The sequence below is a fragment of the Pygocentrus nattereri genome, chromosome 5 (genome assembly GCF_015220715.1).
Source record: "Pygocentrus nattereri isolate fPygNat1 chromosome 5, fPygNat1.pri, whole genome shotgun sequence".
Taxonomy (NCBI): domain Eukaryota; kingdom Metazoa; phylum Chordata; class Actinopteri; order Characiformes; family Serrasalmidae; genus Pygocentrus; species Pygocentrus nattereri.
In genome coordinates, this window is record NC_051215.1 from 47,970,684 (window position 1) to 47,995,750 (window position 25,067).

The following is a 25,067-nucleotide window of genomic DNA, read 5'->3' on the forward strand; positions in this document are numbered from 1 at the left end:
AGCTCTCCTCACTCTCAGCGCTCCAGAGAAGGTGGAGTCTGAAAGCTGAAAGCCTCACGCAGGAGAAGCTCCAGGCTGTAATTTGTAATTTGACCGTCCGGGCAGCTTGAGCAGGGACTTTAGCACAACCAGCCAGTCACAGTCCGGCGACTTTAGCAGCAGACGATCAAATTACAGCCTGGACTCTCCTGCGCTGGGCTCCGAGCAGACCGCTCGTCCTCAAGCCGTCAGCGTGCCACATCACTCGGCTCCACAATGCTCGGCGCCGCGGTGCTGCTCAGCCTCCTGGTCGCGTGTTCCAGCGCCCCTCCGCCGTGCGAACCGGGACAGGGAAGTTTTGGTAATGTGGAAACACGGTTTCTTCTTTCACCGGTAGCGGGAAACAGCAAAACCAGTAACTCTGGACGAACTTTGTGTTCATTTGTGTCCAAAGTTCATTCAACTCTACAGATGTTCACTAATAACTGATTTTGCTGGGGGGCTGATGTAGACCATTTGAGGGCCGTCAGTTCTCTTAGGCATCGTACTGTTTTAATCACTGAAACGGTCAGTTTTCCCTTTATTTTGGCGTAATTGACTAAAAAGCGGAGTGAAATTGAGCTGTGTTCAGCACGAAGTTGAGGAAACAGCTGTAAACTGTTGTAAGCTGTTCAGTCGCCTTCTGCCTGAATCTTCTGCCTTTCCTTACTTCACTTTTGTGTTTCATCGTTTTGCAGGAAGATGCACGGAAACAGCCGGAGAGAGACGTAAGTAATTGACTTTGCTCAGTGTTAAAGTCTTAAATCCTATAGTAAGTGGTGGCACAGTTCTCTCCAGAGCTTTAAAAGACTAGGAACCCCCATCTGATGATGCGGTGCAAGGAACTTTAGAACAACTGCAAAAGTTTTAGGGAGATTTGTAGTCAGGCTTTTTTTTTGCTTGCTAATGTGGTAGGGCACCAGACAGCCAAGCCAAAGATCACATTTGAATTGATTCATTTATTAGCCTTCACATCTGTAGATACACCAGCAGTCAGGATTTCTTAATACAGTCAGGGTGTTCCCCGTGGCTGTATGCCATATTTGTTTCATGCTTGCTGGGAATTGTGGTGTGAGAACACCAACGGATGAGGGAGAACACAAAAAAACAGGCATGGGGTTGAGGGATGCAGTGCTGCACTACAATGTCCCAAATACCACTACAAATAACATTAAATGCCAGGTTTATTGGGATACCCCCTTTGAATTACTGCACCTACATTTGTGGTAGGCTTTCAGTCAGTAGGCTTTCAGGCTGCGTTCAGTCATTAAGCCTCAGTCAGAGTTTAGAATGAGTTAAAAGTGGAGGTCGGGGCTTTTTGCCTGGAAGCCATGGGGCATGAAAAAAATCACAGAATGTGATGTGACATGTCTAGAGAGAGAGAGAGAGAGAGAGAGAGAGAGAGAGAGAGAGAGGCAGACAGAGAGACATGGATCGTGGGCCTAAGGGTGACTTGTGAAAGGCAGATAATGATAAGAGCTTTAAAGGATACATTCCACTTTAAATTCATCGTCTCTGTCTTAAAAATTCACTATAAAAGACTTTTTCAAATCCTCACATTCCACCAATAAATACGCCGGCAGTGTTGCGTTTATGGTATTTCTTCACTTAAAAGAGGAAAACCACAAAAATAGACATTTCCAAAAGCATGATGCATGATGCAGTGCATTCCACAGTGAGTGAAATTCAGGCACCATTTCAACCCCAGACCTTGGCAGTGAAGCAGCGAAGAATGCGTAGGAAGCAGTTCCTTTAAATCAGTGGTAACCTGCCCCGGACCGCTGGTTGGGTATCCACCTACCAGTTCCAAACACAGTCTGCCACACCCAGTACAGCTTTTTAAATTCTTCAGAAGTCTTTGATTGGCTGGATCAGTTGCCTTATTATTAAGGGCGAATGCAGGGGGTGGGACGAGTATGGAAGATGCAGGCTGAAGTTAAACTGCAGGAAAGTGAATCTCCAGGAGGAGAGTTGGGAACCAGTGCTTTAAAATATTTTAAACAAGCCTGACAAAGCAGTTTGAGGTTGTCTTTAAGGCTATCAGACCAACAAAGGAAACGCACTAAATGTTTATAATATTTACAAACATTGTTCTCTAGTCTTGAAGACAACCTCACGCTGCTTTGTCATACTTTCCTACAGTTTTTAAAATGAGTTAAAGGAACTGCTTCCCACACATTCTTTACTCCACATACCATCCATAGTGGTTGGAGTTTTCTTCTCCACACATTTCCCAGTGTGTCCACAAGTGGACAGACGGGACAAACACTTCAAGAACAGCTGCTAAACATCTGTGTATGACATACATGCATGTAAGCAATTCTATTGAGTGCCAGTGTAGTAATACAGAAAAGCCACTATCTATGTAATTAAATATGGGACAGTTCTTAGACCAGCTTCGAAGAGTGTATATTGAGTGACACTCACCTATTTTCAATCACCATCCTAATAACAGTTTACATAAGTCATTCGGAATGAATTTTATGCCATGTCTCCTGTCCTCAGCGCAGTGTACAGAAATGGTGCTGGGCTACTGTCAGGACGTCCCGTACAACACGGTCATGTTTCCCAACATCGTGGGCCATCAGACACGGCTGGAGACGGAGATAAGTGCTGAGTATCTGCTGCTGAGCGTGCTACATGGCCTCTTGAACGGCGAGTGCTCTCCAGACCTGCGGCTCCTAGGTTGCTCCATCCTGGCACCCCGTTGCCAGGACAGCACACTGCTGAAGCCGTGCCGCAGCTCATGTGAGATAGTCAGGAAGAGCTGTGCTCATGCCTTTGAGGCCATCCAGATGGCCTGGCCATACTTCCTAGACTGTGATCGTTTCTTTGTCGGAGATGAGGAGGGCTGCTATGATCCGCTGTCTGCCCTGAGAGGTATGGCAGAAACAGAAACACTTTTTTGTTTATGCCATATGTGTGGATAATGTATGCTAAAGAGACTATACTGTGGTTTTAACCATTGCATCTGTTGTAATTAGGCCTGTCACAAATATTGCACATTACATGTTTTTGCATATATGCTGGAAGAGTGATTCTAGACTTGAAAAGTTGAGTGTTGGCTGCTATGAAAACATATCTAAGGAGTAAGTTGGCTAATCTGCCAGTTTGGGGTATAGGCTTATACTTTAATATGACCAAAAAAAGACCTATTAAATCATTAATCACAATTATACATCAGCTAAAGGTGACAGTAGTTTGTAAATTGAGCGTTTCTAGTTTAATGACTAGATAAACTCCCTTCTGGTCTTGTTGGGAGAAACTTTTGATAAACTACAAGTACTCTAGATTTTTTGAGGGCAAACTGTTTGTTAGTAGGGCACAGGAGTCAGACGGCTGCGGATAAGAAGACAAACGAGGTTTAGTAGAGGAGAACGAGTATCAGGGTCAAAAACAGGCGAGGGTCAAATACCAAAAAGCACAGGCAACCAAAATCCAAGGGGAAGACAAAACCGCGGTCGATAAACAATCCAATAAGGTCCGAGTTCAAATACACAAAACCAGCTGGTGAAGGTACAAAAAGGGGGAGATCAAAAGGCAAAGTCGAAATAACAAAGACGCGGTCATAACACAGAATTCAGAGTCACACAGTAACCGCTCGGTGTGCCCAGGGAGCAACAACACTTCACACTGAATCTAGCTGAAGCCCGGGCTTATATACTCACTAACTTGGTCATCATGCACAGGTGTGTTGGTTTAATAATCAGGAGCCTGTGAATGCTGGTAGTGACGCAGGTGATTGTCCAGAGTCATGTGATCTCCTGAAGCATTGTGGGAAATTGAGTCCGATTCAGTCCGAGGCATGACACTGTTAGGTTTGTTTTTTTCCCTGTAAGCTGGTGGACACAGAAGGAAAGCAGATACCTAACATTACTGCTAGGAAGCTGAATATCTTATTGCAGCCGTATAGCTGTAGTGAATCTTCGTAGTAAGTCTTCAAATCGTCATTACAGTGGAGAGAATTGATCACTCAAGTGATAGAAATGACTCAGATGAGGAGGACAAGCTCTATCCAGATACCTCATCTCAGCTGGCTTCTTTTTCGTAGACTGAAAGGGTAAAAAACTTGTCTTGTGCTTAATAAAAATAGGATTGCTGCCTTCTTTACTATTAGTTACAGCAGAGTTACATTGGCTGTTTTTAATAGACTGGAGGTCAGTCACTGGGACTGGATGGACCACGGGGAATCCCAATGGGTGTATGATGCGTTTTGCGTAATGCATGCTGGGTATTGTAGTGAGAGTACATTGAAGAATAAAAATGCAGTATAAAACGCAATAAAAAATGATGTCAAATTGATGAGACTGAGGCATTAAATGCTGTAACAGATTCCAACACAACAAATGACATATAAAACCTTAGGTTTAGGCTAGAATGCCACTTTAACTTTTGAAGGAAAGAATATTTACTGAGAAATGATTGGGCAAAAGTTCATGCATGTGCGCTGTGCAAAAAGGTGTAGATCTACGTTTACGGAAAACATGTGCCATGAAGATTTGACATGAATGTAACCCCAGTCAGAAGCTGCTGTCCCAGGCTTTGATCATAGTAGAGTCTGATCAATAAATGTTGCTATACTGTAATGGATGCAGTTTAATAGCATTGTAGTTGCTCTGTGAGAATCTTGGTGCTTCATACTGTTTACAGTAGCAGTCAATTTTGTCCTTTATGTCCTTACTTGCATGGATCATCAGATCAACCTAAAAAACTACTTCATATAGTAACAAGCAGTTAAACTAGTTTTATTTAACTAAAAAAATACATTAATCGAATAAATCATTTATTTAAAGTATTAATTTAGGTTATATAAAACTAGTTATGTGCTACCGCATGATCTGATGAGCAGTTTTTGTACAGTGTAAATTCTCTGTCATTAACTTGATCTGTTCTCCCAGCCAGACAAGATGTCACCTTCTCCAGCCTCTCAGATGGTGGTCATGCCACCATTCTCCAGTTCACCTACCACTCTAATGCGCAGATGTTCAACATCCTGAAAAAGACAGCAGCCAAGTGTCCCCACATCGCCCAAACGTACAGCATTGGCCGCAGTGTGGAGGGCAAGGACCTGCTGGTCATTGAGTTCTCTGATAACCCTGGACAACATGAGCTGTGTGAGCACAATCAACATGTATATTTATGTAAACTCTAGAGCAGCGAGTGTTGAATCTCTACTGTACAGATGTTTGGAGGTGTTTGAGGCACAATTTAATCATTCATCTTTTTTGTGATTTACTTCTTATTGCAGTTTTCATCATGGTTTACAACAAGGGTGGGCAGAGGCAAGGGGGATGGGAAGGCAGGACGGTGTCATATATTTTAGGAATACACACAAATCAAAAATAAAGCAAAGAAAATATAGAAACAAATATATGATACACAACTAAACAACATCACATAATATAATTGAAAACGTAAGCTCTAATATAAATTCTCCCAGTTTCTTATTGTTTTCTGTTTTGCCTTTTTAAGCTTAGCTGATATTCCAGAAGATATTCCATCCGAACTATATTCTGAAACTGGATATCCAGAATTTCATAGCTGAAAGCTGAGGGGCAATCCAAAGTTGAAAGACAGTGTACTTTGTTTAATTATTCATCCTAAGGCTTATTATCCAAAGACTACTATGAACTCTTCAGTAAGTACTCTGAAACTAAAATCTAAAATACGTAGTTACAAGAGTGAGGAATGAGTCTAAATGGGTCCATAGAGTTTAAGGAATTAAGCGGTGAAGTAAATTAGTTTTAATGAGCGTCAGTATAACAATTTATTAACAGAAAATCCTTTAACGCCACAGCCCTTTTGTCAGGTGAGACTAGGAGATGTTCCTGGCCCTTAGCTCTGCATCCGCTTGATCGTGACTGCCCTCTGGTGTACTCAAAGGCAGAGCGCCACAGTATTTTTTCTCTTTGTGTTGTTGATTTCGTGCCTGCCTGTAGGTCTTCCTCTTGTGTTTCATCTCACCACTGCTTTCTCGGACTCAGCCTGTACTCACCCTTTTTTTGCCCCTTTCCTCCATGTCTGCGCTGCCCTCTAGTGGAACCGGAGATCAAGTTGATTGGGAACATGCATGGAAATGAAGTGCTGGGCCGGCAGCTGCTGATCTACCTGGCTCAATACCTCTGCTCCGAGTACGTGTTGGGGAACGAGCGCATCCAGACTCTCATCAACAACACACGCATCCACCTGCTGCCCTCCATGAACCCAGATGGCTACGAGCTCGCCGCCTCTGAGGTAGCTGACAGCCAAGACCCTGAAAACACCAACCAGGAAGTAAATATCCCGTTTTCTGGGCCACTAGTCCGCCCGTGTCCGTCTGCCCGTCGTTCTGTCGGCCGACTGACCGCGCTCTCCAACTCCCTGCACCAGAACGAGTCCTCAGAGCAGATATAGTAGCCACTTAGTAACTGCAGTACATTTCAACATTTCAGTCCTTGCTGTTTCTGCTATAGCTTAATGATTGTAGCCAGCCACAATGGTTAGCAGGCAACCTTGCGAGCTATTCCAGGTGGACCACTGGGAAAGGGAGTCTTTAACAAACTAATGTAAATTTCTATAGCCATTTCTACTGTATCTTCATCATTGTATAACCCTTGGTAGTGTCCTCACTTCATCTTGATTCACCGTTACTGAAATGATCAGCACGGATGGTGAAGTTCAAAGAGTGCAAAAAACATGTATTCTACTGTATAATCTGACAGCTCTGTAGCAGCATGTTAAGTATTGTCACTAATTCCAAAAAACCTTACAGTGCTTACTGTAAAGTTGTGCATGGAGGGGCCAGCTTTGGGGAAGTAACTTAAGTTAAGTTAAGTCCACTCAAACAACCACTACCTGTTTTTGAGTAGCTTTCCCAGTGCTGGTGTGGACATATCCTTCCTTTAAGCCTGTATAGTCGCTTCAGAAACTTTGTACTGTTAATAAATCAGTAGTTAATGTGGGAACTTAGCGAATAGAATTAACAACAGCACTGTGGAAAAAAAAACCTTAGTGAATCAGCATCCCACAACCAACAGCAGAAAGTGCTGAAGAAAGTCCCACTAAACTCACTAATGAGCTAACACAGTTGAAGCATATGAACTGTGAAAAAAAGCTGTTGGAATGAATGCACAGTTTTGCAGGAATGGCACGCAGGTGAAGGTGTAAGTGACAGCACATGGCAGTGTTACTGGGCTGTCCTTAAGTCCACCTCGCTTCAGCTTTTTTAACAGTGAGCAGTGATTTTCACCACAATGTTGGCCGATGAACTGTAACATGCATGATATGCAGTATCATTTGCATATCATTCTGCAAGATATGTAAATATTCAGGGCATCCAAGCAAACATATGCAGAAAAATAGCATACATATATATAATTGCAATTTTAACCTAACTGGGTGTATAAAGGATATTGTTGCATGTGCAATTACAATAATTTGACATTGGCAGGTACACTTTGAAAGGAGAGGGCTAAACCGTGTTGATCTGTTCTGGCCAAGATTTTCTCTTTTTTTTACCATTACCATCTTCTGTCTTCACTTCTCAAAGCTTATCTGCTTGATCAGCATGCTTTCCCATACTCATTTCACTCACTCACACACTACGAATAACGCACAGTCTGCTGGGCTCTGTTATGTCTTGCATACTAAGCAATTGTTGTGTCACATGAGGGATTAGTTACACAGTTACAGAGCATGAAATATCACTTGGTCACACTAATAGAAGCATCACGTCTACTGACAATGCACGGGCCAGGTGTGTCGACAGAATTATTTGAAAGCTGAATATACATGTTCAGTTATACTATTTGGATATATAATGAACTACCTGCATTAGGCACCAGCTGACAAGTCGGTAAATATATGATAAATCAAGATGAAGGTAAGTATTTATGAACATTATCACAAAAAGCCTTTTGAGCGTTAAATATTCAGCGCATTTAGAGTGCAATTTGTGCAGTGGTTCACTATGAAATCATTATGAAGTGTTGTATTAACCTTGTTCTGGTGGGCTGGGTCTGGAACATTTAGGGCCATATCTATAATGGCTGGACCAGTGGCAGAGCCAATGCCCAGAACATTGACCTGAACCGTAACTTCCCTGACCTGACCTCCATCTACTACAACCGACGGCGCTTCAGACACTTCCGCAGTGACCACATCCCCATCCCTGACTCCTACTGGGTAAATAAGGTGAGTTTGTTTAGATGACGACTGTTCTAAGAATACATGAAGAACTTTGTCATCCCATCATTATTCCATCATTTCTCCAGGGCCTTGGTTCAACATACTAGACAGGGCCAGCGTTTAGTGGACTATGGGACAAGTGACCATGACTATACACACGGCAGTTAAACAAAATCTGTACAGTGTATGTGTAAATATGCAACAGTTTAAAACTAGGTGTAAGGCCCAGTAATAAATCCTCCATATGGACAAAAGTATGTGGACGCATAACCATCACATCTATATGAGTTTGTTGAACATGCCGTTCCAAACCAGGGGGATTAATATGGAGATTTTGGGGTGTGTCTGTGGGAATTTGTGCCCATTCAGTCAAAAGGGCATTTGTGAGGTCAGGCACTGATGTTAGATGAGAAGGCCTGGCTTAGAATTGATGTTCCAGTTAATCCAAAAACGTGTTTAGTGGGGTTGAGGTCAGGGATCTGTGCAGACCACTGGATTTCCTCAAGCTGTGTCTTTGTTGACCTTGCTTTGTGGGCAGAGACACAGTCATGGACACATGACACAGGCAGGAACAAGGAAGGAGCTTCCTCAAACTGTTGGAGACATATATTTGTCTAAAATGTCTTTGTATGCTGTAGCATTAACATTACCCTTCACTTAAACTAAGGGGCCTAGCCCATTTCATGAAGCTGCTGATGTTATATGTTATATGTTACCTGTTATATGTTGCAACATAACTCAGCTCTGTAAGTTTGCATGGTAGTTGCTGCTTCGTGGCTGCACTGTTGTTTCTCATAGATGCTGCCATTTCACAGTAGTAGCAGTTACAGTTGGGCAGATCTAGCAGGGCAAAAAGCGGCTTTGAAAATGGATGGATGGATGGATGGACTTGTGACACAGGTGTAATCCTATGACAGTGCCACGTTTAAAGCCACTGAGCTCTTTAGTATGACCTGTTCTCCTGCCAAAGTTTATGAAGATTACCTGGCTATGTTTAATTTTATAGATCTCTTTTCTATGGGCGTGGTTGAAAGTAGGATGGGTGTCCACATACTTTTTGCAATAGTGTATAAAACAGTGTATAAGAGTGTCAGAACGCATAGCTTTGTTTTTCTTTGCTCCAACACGCCTGCTTTTAGTAATGGTAATTTGTAGATCTTGATAATTTTCTCATTTATTAAGGGCACAACAACACTGACTTGCGCTGTGACCCTCAGGACTGACTAGAAGATGCTGGCTCACAAAGGGGTTTCTTTCTCTTCTAGGTGGCTCCAGAAACATATGCTGTTATGAAATGGATCAGGACCATTCCGTTTGTGATCTCGGCCAGTCTACACGGAGGAGAGCTGGTCATCTCATACCCCTTTGACTTCTCCAGGCACCCCGAGGAGGAGAAGATGTTTTCTCCTACGCCTGATGAACAGGTCTGAATTCTAGGAGATAAGAGTATAAACCCAATTCCGAAAAGATTGGGGCAGTAGGTAAAGTGCAAATGAAAACAAAAAGCAATGATTTATAAATCTACTATTTAATGCACTTATTCTGAAGTTGATGCCTGCAACATGTTCCAAAATGTTGGGACAGGGACAATTTAAGACTAAGAAAAAAAAAAACATGAAACAGGTTATGCTATTATGCTTGGATATACAAGAGAGCATCCAGGAAATACCTATCACTTTATGACCAGACATGGATCGGGGCTGGATCTTACCTTGCTCTGGCACATCCGATTGAACTTGTATGTAAATTAGCATTAATCAGGTGGGCTGGAGCAAGAAAACATCTAAACAAAGCAAGACTCTCCAGGGCTGGAAGTGAATAACACTGGATGAAGTGAATGATAATTTAGACATATTTTCATAGTATCGTTTTGTTTTTATTTCAAACAATTTTTTTTATTTATTTGTCTTTATTTCCTGAAAGAGGGCATCGAAAAAATATAATTTGATTTTATAATTGGAATAAATACAGTCTTATATTTTCGTTGGGAGTGACCAGGCTGGACAAGATTAGAAATGAGCAGATCAGAGGGACAGTGAAGGTGGAGCAGTTTGGAGATAAAGCCAGAGAGGCCAGGTTGAGATGGTTTGGACATGTGTTGAGGAGGAATAGTGGATATATTGGGCAAAGAATGTTGGAGATGGAGCTGCCGGGTAGAAGGAGAAGAGGTAGACCTCAGAGAAGGTTTATGGATGTAGTGAAGGTGGACATGGAGATGGTTGGTGTAAAAGTAGAGGAGGCAGTGGATAGGGCAAGATGGAGGCAGATGATCCGCTGTGGCGACCCCTAAAGGGAGCAGCCGAAAGAAGAAGAGAAGAGGAATAAATACAGTCTTATACACTTTAAAGTGTATATATAAATATAGTCTTACACTATAAAGAAATAAAGTCAGATATAAAGTGAACACATCCTCTAGAAATATGAAACTGAAATATGACACTGCGATTTTTAGCACACAGTTTCACAGTGTAACATAATATAAAAAACACATGTAACATGTGCCATAACTTTTGCACAGGCCACAATTTGTTTGATTTTTTTCCCCAAATTGTTTTGGTTTCACGTAAAGCAATCAGTTCTGTAGAGTGTGTTCTCTGTAGAAGATGTTTTAGTGTTTTTTCCATTTAGAAAATCAGCAAAACATGTCATTTGACCAGGAGGAGCCAAACTTTGCATAACACTGTATAAACAATGACTCCCAGAGAAAAAAAGGATCACAGGCACTCTGTCTTTGAAGAAGTATAAAAATCCTTTAATAACACGTGGCGATGCTTTAAAAAAAACTTGCAGCCAGATTGCAACCTGCTGAGACCTTCATCAGGACACAAAAAGCTTGATGTGTTGGTGTCCTGTTGAAGGCCTGAAGAGGTTGGCGAGTTTTTAAAAACATTGCCATGTGTTATTAAAGGCTTTGTATACATCTTCAAAGATGGAGTGCCCTGTGATCCTCTTTCCTGTGGGAGCCATTGTTTATATTTTTAGGGATGTACCTGGATTACTATATTCATACATCTGCCAGTGTAAAAGCATTACTGTGATACATTGTATCTTTTATTTTTCACTGCAGCTCTTCTTCCTTTTTGTTGATATATCTAGTTATCCCACATTTCACAGGCTACATCTCACAGCAGGCCTAATTATGCTTTAAATAGTACAGTTTGGGAGTCAAACTCACAACCTCCCAACAGCTGTGCCGTTCGGAAGCCTTTTTAAACACACGGCTTAAAAAGTGTTTCGGACACACTGATGATCCACACAGTGCTCAGAAAAGCTTAATGTGATACAAATTTTCATGATAATGTGATATCACAGCAGCCTCTCCTCGTCTTTGTGTAGATTTTTAAGCAGTTGGCCAGGACCTATGCAGACGCTCACACCACCATGTCTAACAATGACACAGACAGATGTGGAGCTACATTTGCCAGCAAAGGAGGCATCATCAATGGAGCTCTATGGTACAGCTTTGCTGGAGGTAACGCCCAGACTTTGCCAGTCTAAAACGGTCAAATTTATATTGCTTGTGTGTTTTCATTTTTCATGTATGCATATTTGTTTTCCAGAAACATAGAACTGGCCTAAATGAAGACTGCGCTGACCAAAATCTTTTGTTTAGCCTATTATTAGACTTGAGGGGGAAATGTGAATTGTAAGATTGGTTTACTTTACATACATACATAGTATAATGAATATTCCATGTAGAGCACTTTTACATGAAAAGGGTTTTAGTCATGGATATTCTATTTATGCCTGGTTGCCCACTTGGAATTTTAAAAATGGCCAATTGGGATGAACATACATTCCTGAATAGATATGATCTCATAATGAGAACATCTGGGGACAATTGGTTGGGAATTTCTATAATTAAAGGTTGGTTTACCAGTGGCTGCATGTGGCCCCTGGCGCTCACAGTTAGTAATAATAATAATTATTATTCATTTTGAAGAAGGACAATACCTAACAATAGTATTTTTTATTAATCGCTCTCAAAGACAACTGTGTGCTGTTTAATGGCGGTGAAGAGTGTTTTGTGTTTCAAATAAAAGTTAGTGGGAATGAGCCTCAATGGTACCTGACAAACTGGAAATATTTTAATACATATTTTGATCAAAGTGTACTTGTTCCCAGAATCTGGGCCTTTTTCTTTAATGTGTGTGTGTGTGTGTGTGTGTTAGGTATGTCAGACTTTAACTACCTGCACAGTAATTGTCTGGAGCTGACTGTGGAGCTTGGCTGTGATAAATTCCCGGGAGAGGAAGAGCTCTATCCAGAGTGGCGTAGGAACAAGGAAGCTCTGCTCAGCTTCATGGAGTCTGTGAGTGTGCTCTGTTTTCACTGCTAAAGGAATAATTTAAATAATTTGGGGCAGTCGTGGGCTGGAGGTTAGGGATCCAGCCTTGTGACCGGAAGGTTGCCGGTTCGATCCCCAGAGCCGACAGCACATGACTGAGGTGTCCTTGAGCAAGACACCTAACCCCCAACTGCTCCCCGGGCGCTGTGGATAGGGCTGCCCACCGCTCCGGGCAAGTGTGCTCACTGCCCCCTAGTGTGTGTGTGTGCTCACTAGAGTGTATGTGGTGTTTCACTTCACGGATGGGTTAAATGCGGAGGTGGAATTGCCCCGTTGTGGGACTAATAAGGGTCACTTAATCTTAATCTTAATAATGTTGCTTAATTAAGTGACATTCAAAGAGAAAAAAATTTGAATGCATTTGTGATAAAAACAGCTCCCATGAAGGCCTAATCAGTATTAACCCTGACCATACTATACTTTTCTGTTTCCCATGGGTTTTTTTTTTACTGCCAAAGTGGTTTACAGTAGAGGTGGGTAATATGAAGTCAAATATATTTCACAGTATTTTCCACTATTTTGACAACAATAGGGATGCACCAATATGGGAATTGAAGGATGATGTAGATATCTGATATTTAGATACTGGCCATGCAGATATGTAAATATTTCTAACATTACAGGGACCTGAAAACTGCTATTTGTAGATGATTACAAATGCAGTAAAATAAATAACATGCGGTGTAGTTGCACAGCATTGCATAAGTAATATATACGCCCAGAGAGCAATAAATATGTCAACAAATCTCAGTTGAAATGATCAGTGTTATTTAAACATCTGTCCAATATGGATAATTTTGTGAAGCAAATATCTGCAGATACTGATACAATTCTGATATCATTGTGCATCCCTTATAATTATATCACCATATAATAAAACGTTTGTTGTTGTTTTTTTCTTATTCTTATTATTGCCATTGATTTTACAAATTGTATAAACCCTTCGGAGTTAATATAGTTGAAATCAAATGATATGCTTTTTTAATGATTTTTTTTATGATTATTTAACTTGTTGATGTTTAATTTGTCTTGAGACATCTTGAGGCTGTGGTGTAGTAGTTTTGATCTTATCACAGTATCCGCAGTATATAAAGATTTACATCATAGACAGAGACATACTGATATCCTAGGATATCAGTTCGGATGCCTCCTGGACGCCTCCCTCGGGAGGTGTCACAGGCAAGTCCACCTGGGAGGAGACCCCGGGGAAGACCCAGGACACGCTGGCGTGACTATATCGCCCAGCTGGCCTGGGAGCGCCTCGGAATCCCCCTTGGAGAGCTAGTGGGAGTGGCTGGGGAAAGGGAGGTCTGGGCCTCATTGCTTAGGATGCTACCCCCGCGACCCGAACCCCGGAGAAGCGGAAGATAATGGATGGATGGATGGATGGATGATACATACCCAAGTACCCTGTGGCTGAACTGACTAGGTGGGCAGAACAGAGAAGACAAAGTTTAAAATGTTAAAATCCCAGGCCAGTAATACCAAACAGAGCACAAAAATTGGAGGCACAAGGATAATATTGGATCATCCCTGGAATACTATGGATAAGCGAGTAAAGAACTGATGTGGCCCAGACTCTTGAGTGAGGGTGAAGGACCTTTATCCAACTTGACTGAGTCAAAGGTACTAGCAAAGAAATTAAACTCACTCTCACGCCTCAGCATCTGCCCTACGTGGAACACCTGCCAGAACATCTCCAGCAGAAAGTCTCTGCATCACTCAGTAAAACAAGATGACTGTGATTTCCTTAATGAGGATAAAAGAAGAAACACCGTGCTCAATGCATTAAATTGTGACTTTTAATTGTGACGTCCACACACATGAAGCACTAAGGGGAGACCACCAATAACAGGAGAAAAAGGTCTCAAATTTGGTTTTAGCCAAGAAGAGAAGTAAAGGACATGAAACAAGCTGTGTGGCAGGAATGTCTTTCGAATAACCGCTTCAAAGCTGGGATCACTCTTCAGGTCAAAACGCAGCAAACTACAGGTTAAATGGCAAAGAATGCGTCTTCAATGACGAAATAAACATCGCAGGCTTCAGGGAGGCTATCTGTATCTACGTCAGTCAAAGTGTTCTCACATGGCCGCTCGTAATGCCACTTATCAGCTACTTGCAGTGCTGTAGTGATATCGTTATCCTGGCCCTTTCACATCAGTTCACACCTCCAGACTTCAAAGACTGTCATGTGACCTTAATGAGTTTAATGACATGACATTTACACCACAGTTCCAGCTGCCAAAGAATGTTCCCACCACGTATTTGAGCTGAGAAAGCCAGAGTAGCTAAACGTCTCAAAGATTACTCCACCACTCCAGGCCTTGACTTATTACTGTTAGACAAGCTTAATTACTCGGCTGACTGCAAATCTTCATAGACAGTGTAAGGTTTAGTTAACACCACTAGATGGCAGTAGGGTAATGTGAACAAACCGAAAACAAACTTTTTAGGGTTCTTTATTTCTTGTTTACATTTTGTCACCTTCCTTTTTTTTCCTGATTTGTGCAGCCAAACTATGACCATAAGCCTTGACTCAATTGTTATTGTTTATTATAATTGTATGTTTTTCCTACAACCTGAAACAATGTTGATAGAGTGTATTCACTGAGCTAAAGGATGTTGCAGGTCCACAGAGGCATTAAGGGCGTTGTGAAAGACCGGAATGGGAACGGAATCAAAGGAGCGATCATATCTGTTAAAGGGATACGACATGATATCACTACAGGTAATTCCAGCAGAAGGAGAGTAGAAGATGACTTTAGGATATCCAGGCCCTGTGCAAGGCCACATTGTTAGCAGGGGGCTGTTTGTTTTAGGGGTTTTTACTGTCATTGTTCAGAGTACCTGTTTATGCTTAAGCTTAGTTTTGGTTAAATATTCATATTCTTAAATTAGACACGTCAAATCAAATTAGTAATGATTTATATTCATTTGTTATAAAAAAAGACATATTTTAACTAATTTCAAAACACCGCCTTATAACTTCAGAAGTCTAATGGGAAAACATTGGGCTGTGACACAGTAACAGCTTAATCTCTCACATAGTGATGACTAAGGAACTTTTTGAGGGAAAATATATTGTTTTAATACAGTAATACTGTACATTTCATGCTTTACAAGTTTAAAGATGTTGAGACCCTCAATCAGACAATAGTAAAGCTATTTTTAATATAAGACACATGGTATAAACCCACTGTTTGTTTTTTAAAGGGACACGCTAGGAGGAAGAACATTACATTTGTATTACCCACTGCATCAGTAACTGTGCTAGGTGTCAGCACTCCTTTATTCCTTCCCAAAGTTTGTACACTGTAGGAAAGAGTTTATCAGTTAGACCTACAAATGACTTCATGTAGCAACAACTGAATGAACTCATTCTAATAACAGTGTTTATTTAAGTTGAGTGAAACTATTTAAATTGCTTGTTAATGCATGAAGTAGTTTTTTAGTCTTTCATCCTCTTTTTTCCCCTGAAATCTCTGGATGTGGCGGATGTCTCCCCCACATCGGTAACAGCGTAAGAAACTCTCTTTACCTCAAGAAAGATCAGAAATAACCGTCTGCTTCTTCCTAGCTGAGGATGGTGACTACTGGCGGCTGCTCAACCCAGGCATCCACATCGTAAGTGCCACGGCTAAGGGCTACTCGAAAGTAATGAAGCGCATCAGACTGCCTCGCAACATGCAGAAGGTGGGCCAAGTGGACTTTGTGCTGGAAAAGGTGCCCCTGGAACCCGACCTTGATTATTTCAACATCCCTGAGCTAGATAACTACGAGCGCTTCGATCCCTACAACCAGTTCGAGCAGTACAGCCAGAGGGAGCTGGGCGAGAACGGAGAGGAAAGGACCGACAAACCTTGGTGGTGGACCTACTTCAGCCAGTTGGGCATTTCTTCCCCCACTTGGCTTCTGAGGAACTATTAGAACCTGCTTGAATTTGCGGGAGAGAAGCTCAAATCCCAAACCACCCTAAGCCCAAATCACTGCACTTTAGGTTGAAATGGCTGTATACAGTATGGCAAGATATGATTTGGTAAACGTTCTAGTTATGTGGTTGCTTATAAGTGTGTACTTGTTTGTATGTAAGAAGGCTAGGGCTTGATTTGGGACTGCACCTCACAAACACACTCTTTTTATATAGTATAGATCACTAAACCCCACATGCAAATGATGACTTATCTCAATAAAAGATGGCAGCTAGACTATTGTTTGGCTGGGGTAATAATATATGTTTGTATTGTGCAGACAATTTTATCAGGGAACATTGTCATGAAATGCTTAATTGAACTTTGGAAATATATTTTGGTTTTCGTTTGAAGCAAACCACTGTAGCAAATCCATTTTCCATTAAATCTCTTGTCCTTCCGTTGTAAGTGGATTGAAGTGGTTACGTCAGTGGAAAGGATGAAAAGGTCTTCTAACTGTAGAATTTCAGTAAAATTGCATTTAATTAGGAAAGTTCTGCATCATTAAATATTTGTTTTAGAGCATTCAGACTTTAAAAGACAGCACTAAGCACTAATCTCTTTAACTGGTGTGTGTGTGTGTGTGTGTATATATATATATATATATATATATATATATATATATATATATATATATATATATATTCACACACACACACACACACACACACACACACACACACACACACACACACACACACACAACACACACACATATACTCACCAGCCACTTTATTAGGTACAGTTGCTTGTTAATACAAATAGCTAATCAGCCAATCACATGGCTGCAACTCTTTCTCACAACCTTTCACAAACACAGCCTTTCTCGCGTGATGTTGACAGATCACCAAAAACCATTTTATTTAAGTTCATTTCATTATTAATCTCTATTCTGCGTTTGCTTTGAGGTGCTGGACTAGGACTCTTAGCCTGTCCTGGGCACTAACCTTGCTCCTTAATGCAGTGTGGCTAGCCCAGTTTTTTTTTTTTTTGTGCCTGATTGTGATAATTATAACACACTCACCGGCCACTTTATTAGGTACACCTGTTCAGCTGCTTGTTAACACAAATAGCTAATCAGCCAATCACACGGCTGCAACTCACTGCATTTAGGCATGTAGAGGTGGTCAAGACAACTTGCTGAAGTGCAGGCCGAGCATCAGAACGGGGAAGAAAGGGGATTTAAGGGACTTTGAACGTGGCGTGGTTGTTGGTGCCAGACGGGCTGGTCTGAGTATTTCAGAAACTGCTGATCTGCTGGGATTTTCACACACAACCATCTCTAGGGTTTACAGAGAACGGTCCGAAAAAGAGGAAATATACAGTGAGCGGTCAGTTGTGGTTACCTAATAAAGTGGCTGGTGAGTGTGTATATATATATATATATATATATATATATATATATATATATATATGTATGTGCTTATTCTTGGGTCCAATATCTGATCTAATGTCTACTTGCGGTCTACATTGGGTCTAAAGAATGTGCTCAAGGTCTACATTAGCTCTAATGTCCCTACTTGAGGTCTGCGTTCACCCATCCAGCCGTCCGCGTCTGTTATTATATGCCAAAGTATTTTAATTCTTATTTCCATTTTTTTATATTTGTTCTTAGTTTTTAGTTTGTTTGTTTTTGCATCGTGTTCATTATAAAAGTTCTTAACATGCTGTCCTGCTTGTCCTGTTGGTTATAAGATGACCTCAAGGTGACAGCAAAGTCCGCAGCATGGTGGCGTGGTGGCGCCTGCGGGAGCTGCTTAACGGGCTTCAGTGACTTCACTGAGCCGCAGGCGCAGCTGCAGCTTCTCTCCCCGAGGAGCAGGAGAGGCAGACTCGGTGAGGAAGAGGGTGAGCGTGTTACGCTGGCACAGGGCTAGATTGATCTGAGTTCAGCCACATTTGTGACGTGGGCTACTTGCGTGAGATGCAGCGCGTGTGACTCAAGGTGTCCAACGCGCTTCTGCTTTGTTTAGCGAACTTAATGGGCCTGAGGTTTAGGTAGCTTCACCTGCATAAACCACCCCAGAGAGCCCAGTGGGAGGTCAGAGGCAAACGTGTACGGGACATGCAGAGCGTAAACGTCTGGCTAGGCTACCGTGTGGTGTGACTTCTAGCCCACGTCTCACATGCCGCATTTTGTACCATCAGTGGATCAATAAAAATCCAACAACGTCATTTTACATCGTTTAAAGGCTTGCAGTGGTTGAGCGCGTTCATACCGACACATTTCACGGTTAAAACCAAACTGGTAAAAGTTAAAAGGCACCCAGAGTCCCAACTGCCCACTAGGTGATGGCATTTGATGCGTCTGCTGACGTTACTTCTGATATTTTTTGAGAACGTGTTATTAAAACCTCTCTCACAAGATGTTGACAGGGCACCAAAGACCATTTTATTTAAGTTCATTTTATTATTATAGTTCATTTTATTATTTATTATTTATTTATTATGCATTTGCTTTGAGGTGCTGGACTAGGATGAGCTCAGTCTCAGCCTGCCCTGGGCACTAACCTTGCTCCTTAATGCTGTGTGGCTAGCCCAGTTTTTTTTTTTTTTTTTGTGCCTGATTGTGGTAATTATAACACACTGGCCACTTTATTAGGTTCAGCTGCTTGTTAACACAAATAGCCAATCACATGGCCAGCTCAGCGCATTTAGGCCTGTAGAGGTGGTCAAGACGACCTGCTGAAGTGCAGGCCGAGCATCAGAACGGGGAAGAAAGGGGATTTAAGGGGCTTTGAACGTGGCGTGGTTGTTGGTGCCAGACGGGCTGGTCTGAGTATTTCAGAAACTGCTGATCTGCTGGGATTTTCACACACAACCATCTCTAGGGTTCACAGAGAACGGTCCGAAAAAGAGGAAATATCCAGTGAGCGGTCAGTTGTGTGGACGAAAATGCCTTGTTGATGTGAGAGGTCAGAGGAGAATGGGCAGACTGGTTCCAGATGATAGAAAGGCAACAGGAACTCAAATCACCAACCAGAATCTCTGAGGAACGTTTCCAACACCTTGTTGAAAGTCTGCCATGAAGAATTAAGGCAGTTCTGAAAGCAAAAGGAGGTCCAACCTTTTACTAGAAAGGTGTACCTAATAAAGTGACCGGTGAGTGTAGTGTTAATGATTAATGTGCTGTTTAGCTTGTCAATACTGAAAAACAGCACAGACCAGCATACATTGCACCCAGCATGCTGATATACCATCATCCAAATCGCAACATTTGCCCGTTTGGCGGATGATCAGCCCAATAACTTCCATTGCAGCTGACCAGCTTACAAGCAGCCAGAACACCAGTTTCATCAGATGTGTAAAATCTGTTCTTTGAGCCGATAATGATGTTTTGTCTCCTTTATAAATATCATTGGATAGGCCTGGCCTGGTACATACAAAATATATACTGTTGTGGAAAAACTCTTCCACAACACAAACGTATGTGCCAAAGGTCCTGTTCATAAAGCTGCTCCTTGTTTAGTAATGTGGGTTAATCTACTGCCCTTTTCTTGTTCATCCAGTAATCAGGCTTAAAGAGGCTAACAATGCTATGGTCTGTATAAGAAATTATAGGCTAAACATTTTGATATCGATTTTATCCGTCTGTTTAAAGACCTTATGAAGCCTTCCTAGGTTGGGGTTCTGAACAGCTAGAACCCCATTTCTGGTTTTGAGATGCTGATTGATGTTTTTCACAAACTGCTTTGCCGAAAGTGGCCAGATTTGCTGTAAAAGTCCCTTTGAGCAGTGATCAGCTTACAGTTGACTGTATTTAATGTATTCTGTGTAGTAGGTCACAACCATGCTGTCCATCTGTCAGCCTGGGCCTAAACCTGTGAGCGTGAGCATGCAGGACTGTATGCTGTTTTGACCATTTACATGCACGTGTGAGAGTGTATGATTTGTCTGTGGGTGAAAGGTCGACAGCTGTGCACCCATACGACATCATTCATACTGTAGTCACAGCAGTCAGGTTAGGTTAATGTACTTGATGTTGCAACATTGGTTCTTTTATAGTGCTGATGTTGCTGGTGCACAGACATTTCTTTTGTCTTTGGCAGTATTGATAGATGACAAAACCAGCAAGCATGCCATTTGCTGTTTATTTTATATTATTTTGAGTTAAAAATATAGCTCAGTTTCCAAAAACGTTGGGACAAATGTGCAAAATTTAAATAAAAACAAAATGCAATGATGTGCAAATCATTTAACCCCTATATTTAATTTAAAATACATCAAAGGAAACATTTCAAATGTTGAAACTGAGAAATTGTTTTGTTTTTTTGAAAATATATGCCCATTTTGAATTTAATGCCAATAATACATTCCAAAAAAGTTGGGATGGGGGCAATAAAAGGCTGGTAAAGTTGTGTAATCCTAAAAACACCTGGTGGTTCATTGGCAACAGGTCAGTAACATGATTGAGTATAAAAAGTATTGAAATTTGAAATTTTTTGGAAATCATGGACACTGTGTCCTCCGGACTAAAGACTGCTCAGGTTGTTATCAGTGTACAGTTAAAAAGCCAGCATCCGTGATGGTATACGGGTGCCTTAGGCTTGTGTGACCTGCACATCTGTGAAGGCAAGATTAATGCTAAACAATATATATATATATATATATATATATATATATATATATATGTTTTGGCCAGGTATGCTGCCATCCAGATGACGTCTTTTTCAGGGAAGGCCTTGATTATTTCAGCAAGACGATGCCAAACCATATTGTGCACGTACAATGGTTCTGTATTAAGAGTCTGGGTGCTAAACTGGCCTGCCTTCAGTCCAGACCTGTCACTAATGAAAACATTTGGCACATTATGAAATGAAAAATGTGACAAAGGAGACCCTGAACTGTTGAGCAGCTGAATGCGAAAACATTTCTCTCTACAGCCGTCGGTCTTCTGAGTTCTCAAACGCTTTCAGAGCATTGGTAAAAGAAGAGGTGGTGAAACGGTGCTAAACATGACCCTGTCCCAACTTTATTGGAACGTGGCATCAAACTCAAATTGAGCAAATATTTTTCAAAACCAATTCTATTTTTATTTACATGCTGCACAGTGTCCCAGCATTTTTTTGGAAATGTGGTTGTACATAAAATAAAGTGAATTGTAAGTTTCTTTTCTGAATATTTGGTATCCATCTGGTTGATGTTTATAACAGGTGGTATAAGAGATGGTACCAATCAGGCCACTATCAACAAACTGACAAATTGTGTAACAAATCCTTGTAAAACATTATTTGTTGTTGTTGCTGAATTTTATCTTTCTTTTTGACCCAGAGCTCTGTGGCTTGAGTTGGACTGAATCCTGACTAAGAGTGAGTTTGGGCTTTTACAGAGGGCAAAGGTGCACAGATGTAAAAGAAAAGGATGCTGGGGAGCGTCTTTGTGAAATGGAATGTGGCACTGTGATCATTTTATGTTGATTATCTTGGTTTCAAAACCATTTTAAGCCAAAATCATAATAAAATTGAAAAATAATTAATTTAATCCGGTCCTGTAACAAATCTTACCTGAAATCGTGAACTCTCGCATCGTGTAATGTAAAGTTAGTTATGAAGGTCTCTGGGGTAGTGGGTAGTGGAGTGTTTGAGTAGTCTGAGCACAAAAGCCTACTTTTACATGCTCGTCTTAAGAGAGGTGCTTCAATTAATAATAGATCATTTTAAAGCCTAGCATTTTTAAAGTTAAAATGTTGAGTTGGTAGAAACCCATACTCCATATTTCAAAATGGGTATCAAAAAGCAGGGGTGTAAAATTCAGGTCCTGAAAGTAAAAATCCTTCCCAGGTTTTTGTTCCAACGGCCTGGACAGCTCTGCTGGTGGTGCATCTAACTAGTGAAGCCGGCCTGTTGGAACAAAATCCTGGGAAGGATTTTTACTTTCAGGACTTTTACACCTCTGTCAAAAAGATAAAGTTGTAAGTATCCATCTCTAGTATATATAATACTGTTTAAAATTCACTTTAAAAGAAGCAGAATAAAACAAACCAGTCCATTGAAAAGAAGCAATCTAATTTGGCACAGTGCTGTAGTACTAACACCCAGGAAGCATTGGTTCATTAACTTTAAGGCAAACTTTAAGATCATGACACTATGACTCACAAAAAGTTAGGGATATTTGGCTTTCGGGGGAAATTTTAAATTTGCACCCTAACCTTTACAGGTGAACTTAATGTTACCTCCTCTAAACTTTTGAATGCACATGTCCAGCTGTTCAGTGTTTCAGTACTTTTTGCACAACTTGCTGTTCTCCAACAAGGAGCTTAAAGGGGAAGGTGGTGGTGGTGGTGGTGTTAGTGTGGGTGGGTGTGTCCAGTCAATACAGAACTGCCCTACACTGTGAACGGTACAGTGACCCAGTCGCCCAAACTACTGAATAACATGATTAATCCAGTCATTGTGCCTCTGCATGAACAACACAGGCCTCATTTCATCTTCATGCACGACGATGCTCCAGCCCATCGAGGTGGCATCATTAGGGAATGGCAGCTGGAGACTGGGGGACCTCAAATAGAGCGGCCTGCACTTTCTCCAGACCTGAATCCCGTAGAAAACCTGGGGTCAGCTGAGTCGCCTGTACTCTGTACCCCAGAACCTCAATGACCTGAGGGCCGCCCTTCAAGAAGAGAGGGACGCCGTGCCTCAGCAGGCAATGAGTCGACTTCTGAACAGCAGGAGACGTCGTTGTCAAGCTGTAATTGATGCTCAAGGGCAAATGAGAAGTTATTTAGACATTGAGTTTTTTTTGTTGGGGTAAGTTATACCCACCACTGTTGTTGGCTTTTGTTTCAATAAATTGTTGAAGATGAGGAAATCACCACCGCATGCTTCTACTTAAATGCCCTACTTTCATGATATATCATCACTAACTTTTCACGTTTTCTATAAATTTCACACAAAAGCCAAATATACTCAAATTTTTGTGAGTAGTGTGTTGGGATCATTTTGTGCACTGAGCACTAGGTTACAATACACAATGTGACAATGTTTAATTTAACATTTGATGAGTTGAAGTAGACAAAAAAGGACCAGTAGTGCAACATTTGATTTGATTGAAGTACTATCAAAAACTATGAGTACAGATTTTTATTCAATATTTTACATACCGTGCTTCAAAGTCCAACTACACAGGACTAGTTATCCAGTAATAATGCAGTAACATTGAATCATGCAGTGAGTCATTGTTCTAGAAGTACTGATGATATACTCAGAAAAGCAAATTGTCATGTTTTATGATGTGATTTCAGAAGGTTTCAGCTGGGGGAAGAGCTTTTTCTTATAAAGCCCCCAAACTCTGGAATGATCTTCCAGAAACTGTTCGGGACTCAGACAGTCTCAATCTTTAAGACTAGGCTGAAAACTCACTTGTTCAGTTCAGCTTTTGGTAGCTAATGTTCCCCCTTAGATAAAGGCAGCAGATCCAGGGGTCCATGGACACAGGGAATTATAGTAAACTGAGACGCTGGTGCTGTTGTCCTGCTCCCCCGGTCACTCAGGTTTGTGGACGGTGGAGCGCAGGGATGCCAGACTGTCTCAGAGTGCTGCCGTGTCTGTGTGTCCTTCTGGTTCTCTCCTGTTAGTTAAGCTGTCATAGTCAGATCTGCCGGAGTCGTTAGCCACACTCTGGAAATGTTTACATTCCCTGTTTATGTACAAACAGATAGAATAAAACTAATTCCATCTCCCTGCTTTATTTCCGAGTATACAATCACCCATTTGTCTGGCTGGACACTGAAGGACGACTGACTGCCGAGCCCTCCTGCTACCCACTTCAGACCAGCTGCCCACGCCCCAGCTACCACCACCTACCTTGGACGTGCTGCCCACCCTACGCTGATGTTCTCATAGACTCCTAGTTATTCCTAATACCAATATTACTGCTATTAATATTAGTAGTATAATAACTCTGTAGGTAGTTTGACCAGAGGAGGATGGGTCCCCCCCTGGTGAGCCTGGTTCCTCCCAAGGTTTCTTCCTCAGCTCTGAGGGAGGTTCTCCTTGCCACTGTTGCCCCTGGCTTGCCCACGGGGGGGTTTCTGTACATTCTTACAGTCCTGTTGAAACTTTGTCTTTTCCGAAATTCTGTAAAGCTGCTTTGTGACAACATCCGTTGTAAAAAGCGCTACAAATAAATTTGATTTACCTCAAATAATGATCTTGTTATATTGCCCAGCTCTAACTAGTTCTTCAGTGACATTTTTACATTGGCTCCAGTAGGCCTGCCACATTTGCGCTACTGTCAGTAGGGACGGTGTATCGAAACTCCTGCTTGTTCCCATGTAGGTTTTGAAATGTAACTAAGCAGAGCATCAGAGCCATGACTTTGAGGGCTAAGCTTTGAGCAGTAGATTCCTGAAGTGAGCATGATGCCTTATTCCCCAGTGGTGCTTCGTACTCTCTTGTAATCGGAGTGCATCTGCTCGCTTCACATAACACTTTTCAGTACTGTGCATATATAATGCAAATGGAGCGCTCTCTCTCTCTCTCTCTCTCTCTCTCTCTCTCTCTCTCTCTCTCTCTCTCTCTCTCTCTCTCTCTCTCTCTCTCTCTCTCTCTCTCTCTCTCTCTCTCTCT

The 25,067-nt window shown here is 41.6% G+C and overlaps 1 protein-coding gene across 2 annotated transcripts; it reads left to right on the forward strand.

The window, feature by feature from the left end:
* On the forward strand, window positions 1-16,913 carry cpz (carboxypeptidase Z). 2 transcript variants are annotated; one of them, XM_017710210.2, is made up of 11 exons: window positions 1-340; window positions 717-746; window positions 2,524-2,898; window positions 4,917-5,132; window positions 6,056-6,291; window positions 8,029-8,190; window positions 9,450-9,608; window positions 11,521-11,656; window positions 12,357-12,496; window positions 15,161-15,260; window positions 16,110-16,913. In XM_017710210.2, exons 1-11 carry the CDS (start codon window positions 256-258, stop codon window positions 16,457-16,459), a joined length of 1,989 nt encoding a protein of 662 aa, XP_017565699.1. In that variant the 5' UTR covers window positions 1-255; the 3' UTR covers window positions 16,460-16,913. The 2 variants fall into 2 exon arrangements, with proteins under 2 accessions (XP_017565699.1, XP_017565700.1); XM_017710211.2 differs by having other exon boundaries at window positions 3-340; window positions 6,056-6,252.
* Window positions 16,914-25,067: the final 8,154 nt, after the last annotated feature.

Excerpts from the sequence above, each read along its gene's own strand:
- cpz (XM_017710210.2), top strand. The coding sequence starts at position 256 with ATGCTCGGCGCCGCGGTGCTGCTCAGCCTCCTGGTCGCGTGTTCCAGC. Across the intron at positions 747-2,523 it reads GGAAACAGCCGGAGAGAGAC|CGCAGTGTACAGAAATGGTG; the intron begins GTAAGTAATTGA and ends TCCTGTCCTCAG. Across the intron at positions 6,292-8,028 it reads CTGAAAACACCAACCAGGAA|GGCCATATCTATAATGGCTG; the intron begins GTAAATATCCCG and ends TGGAACATTTAG.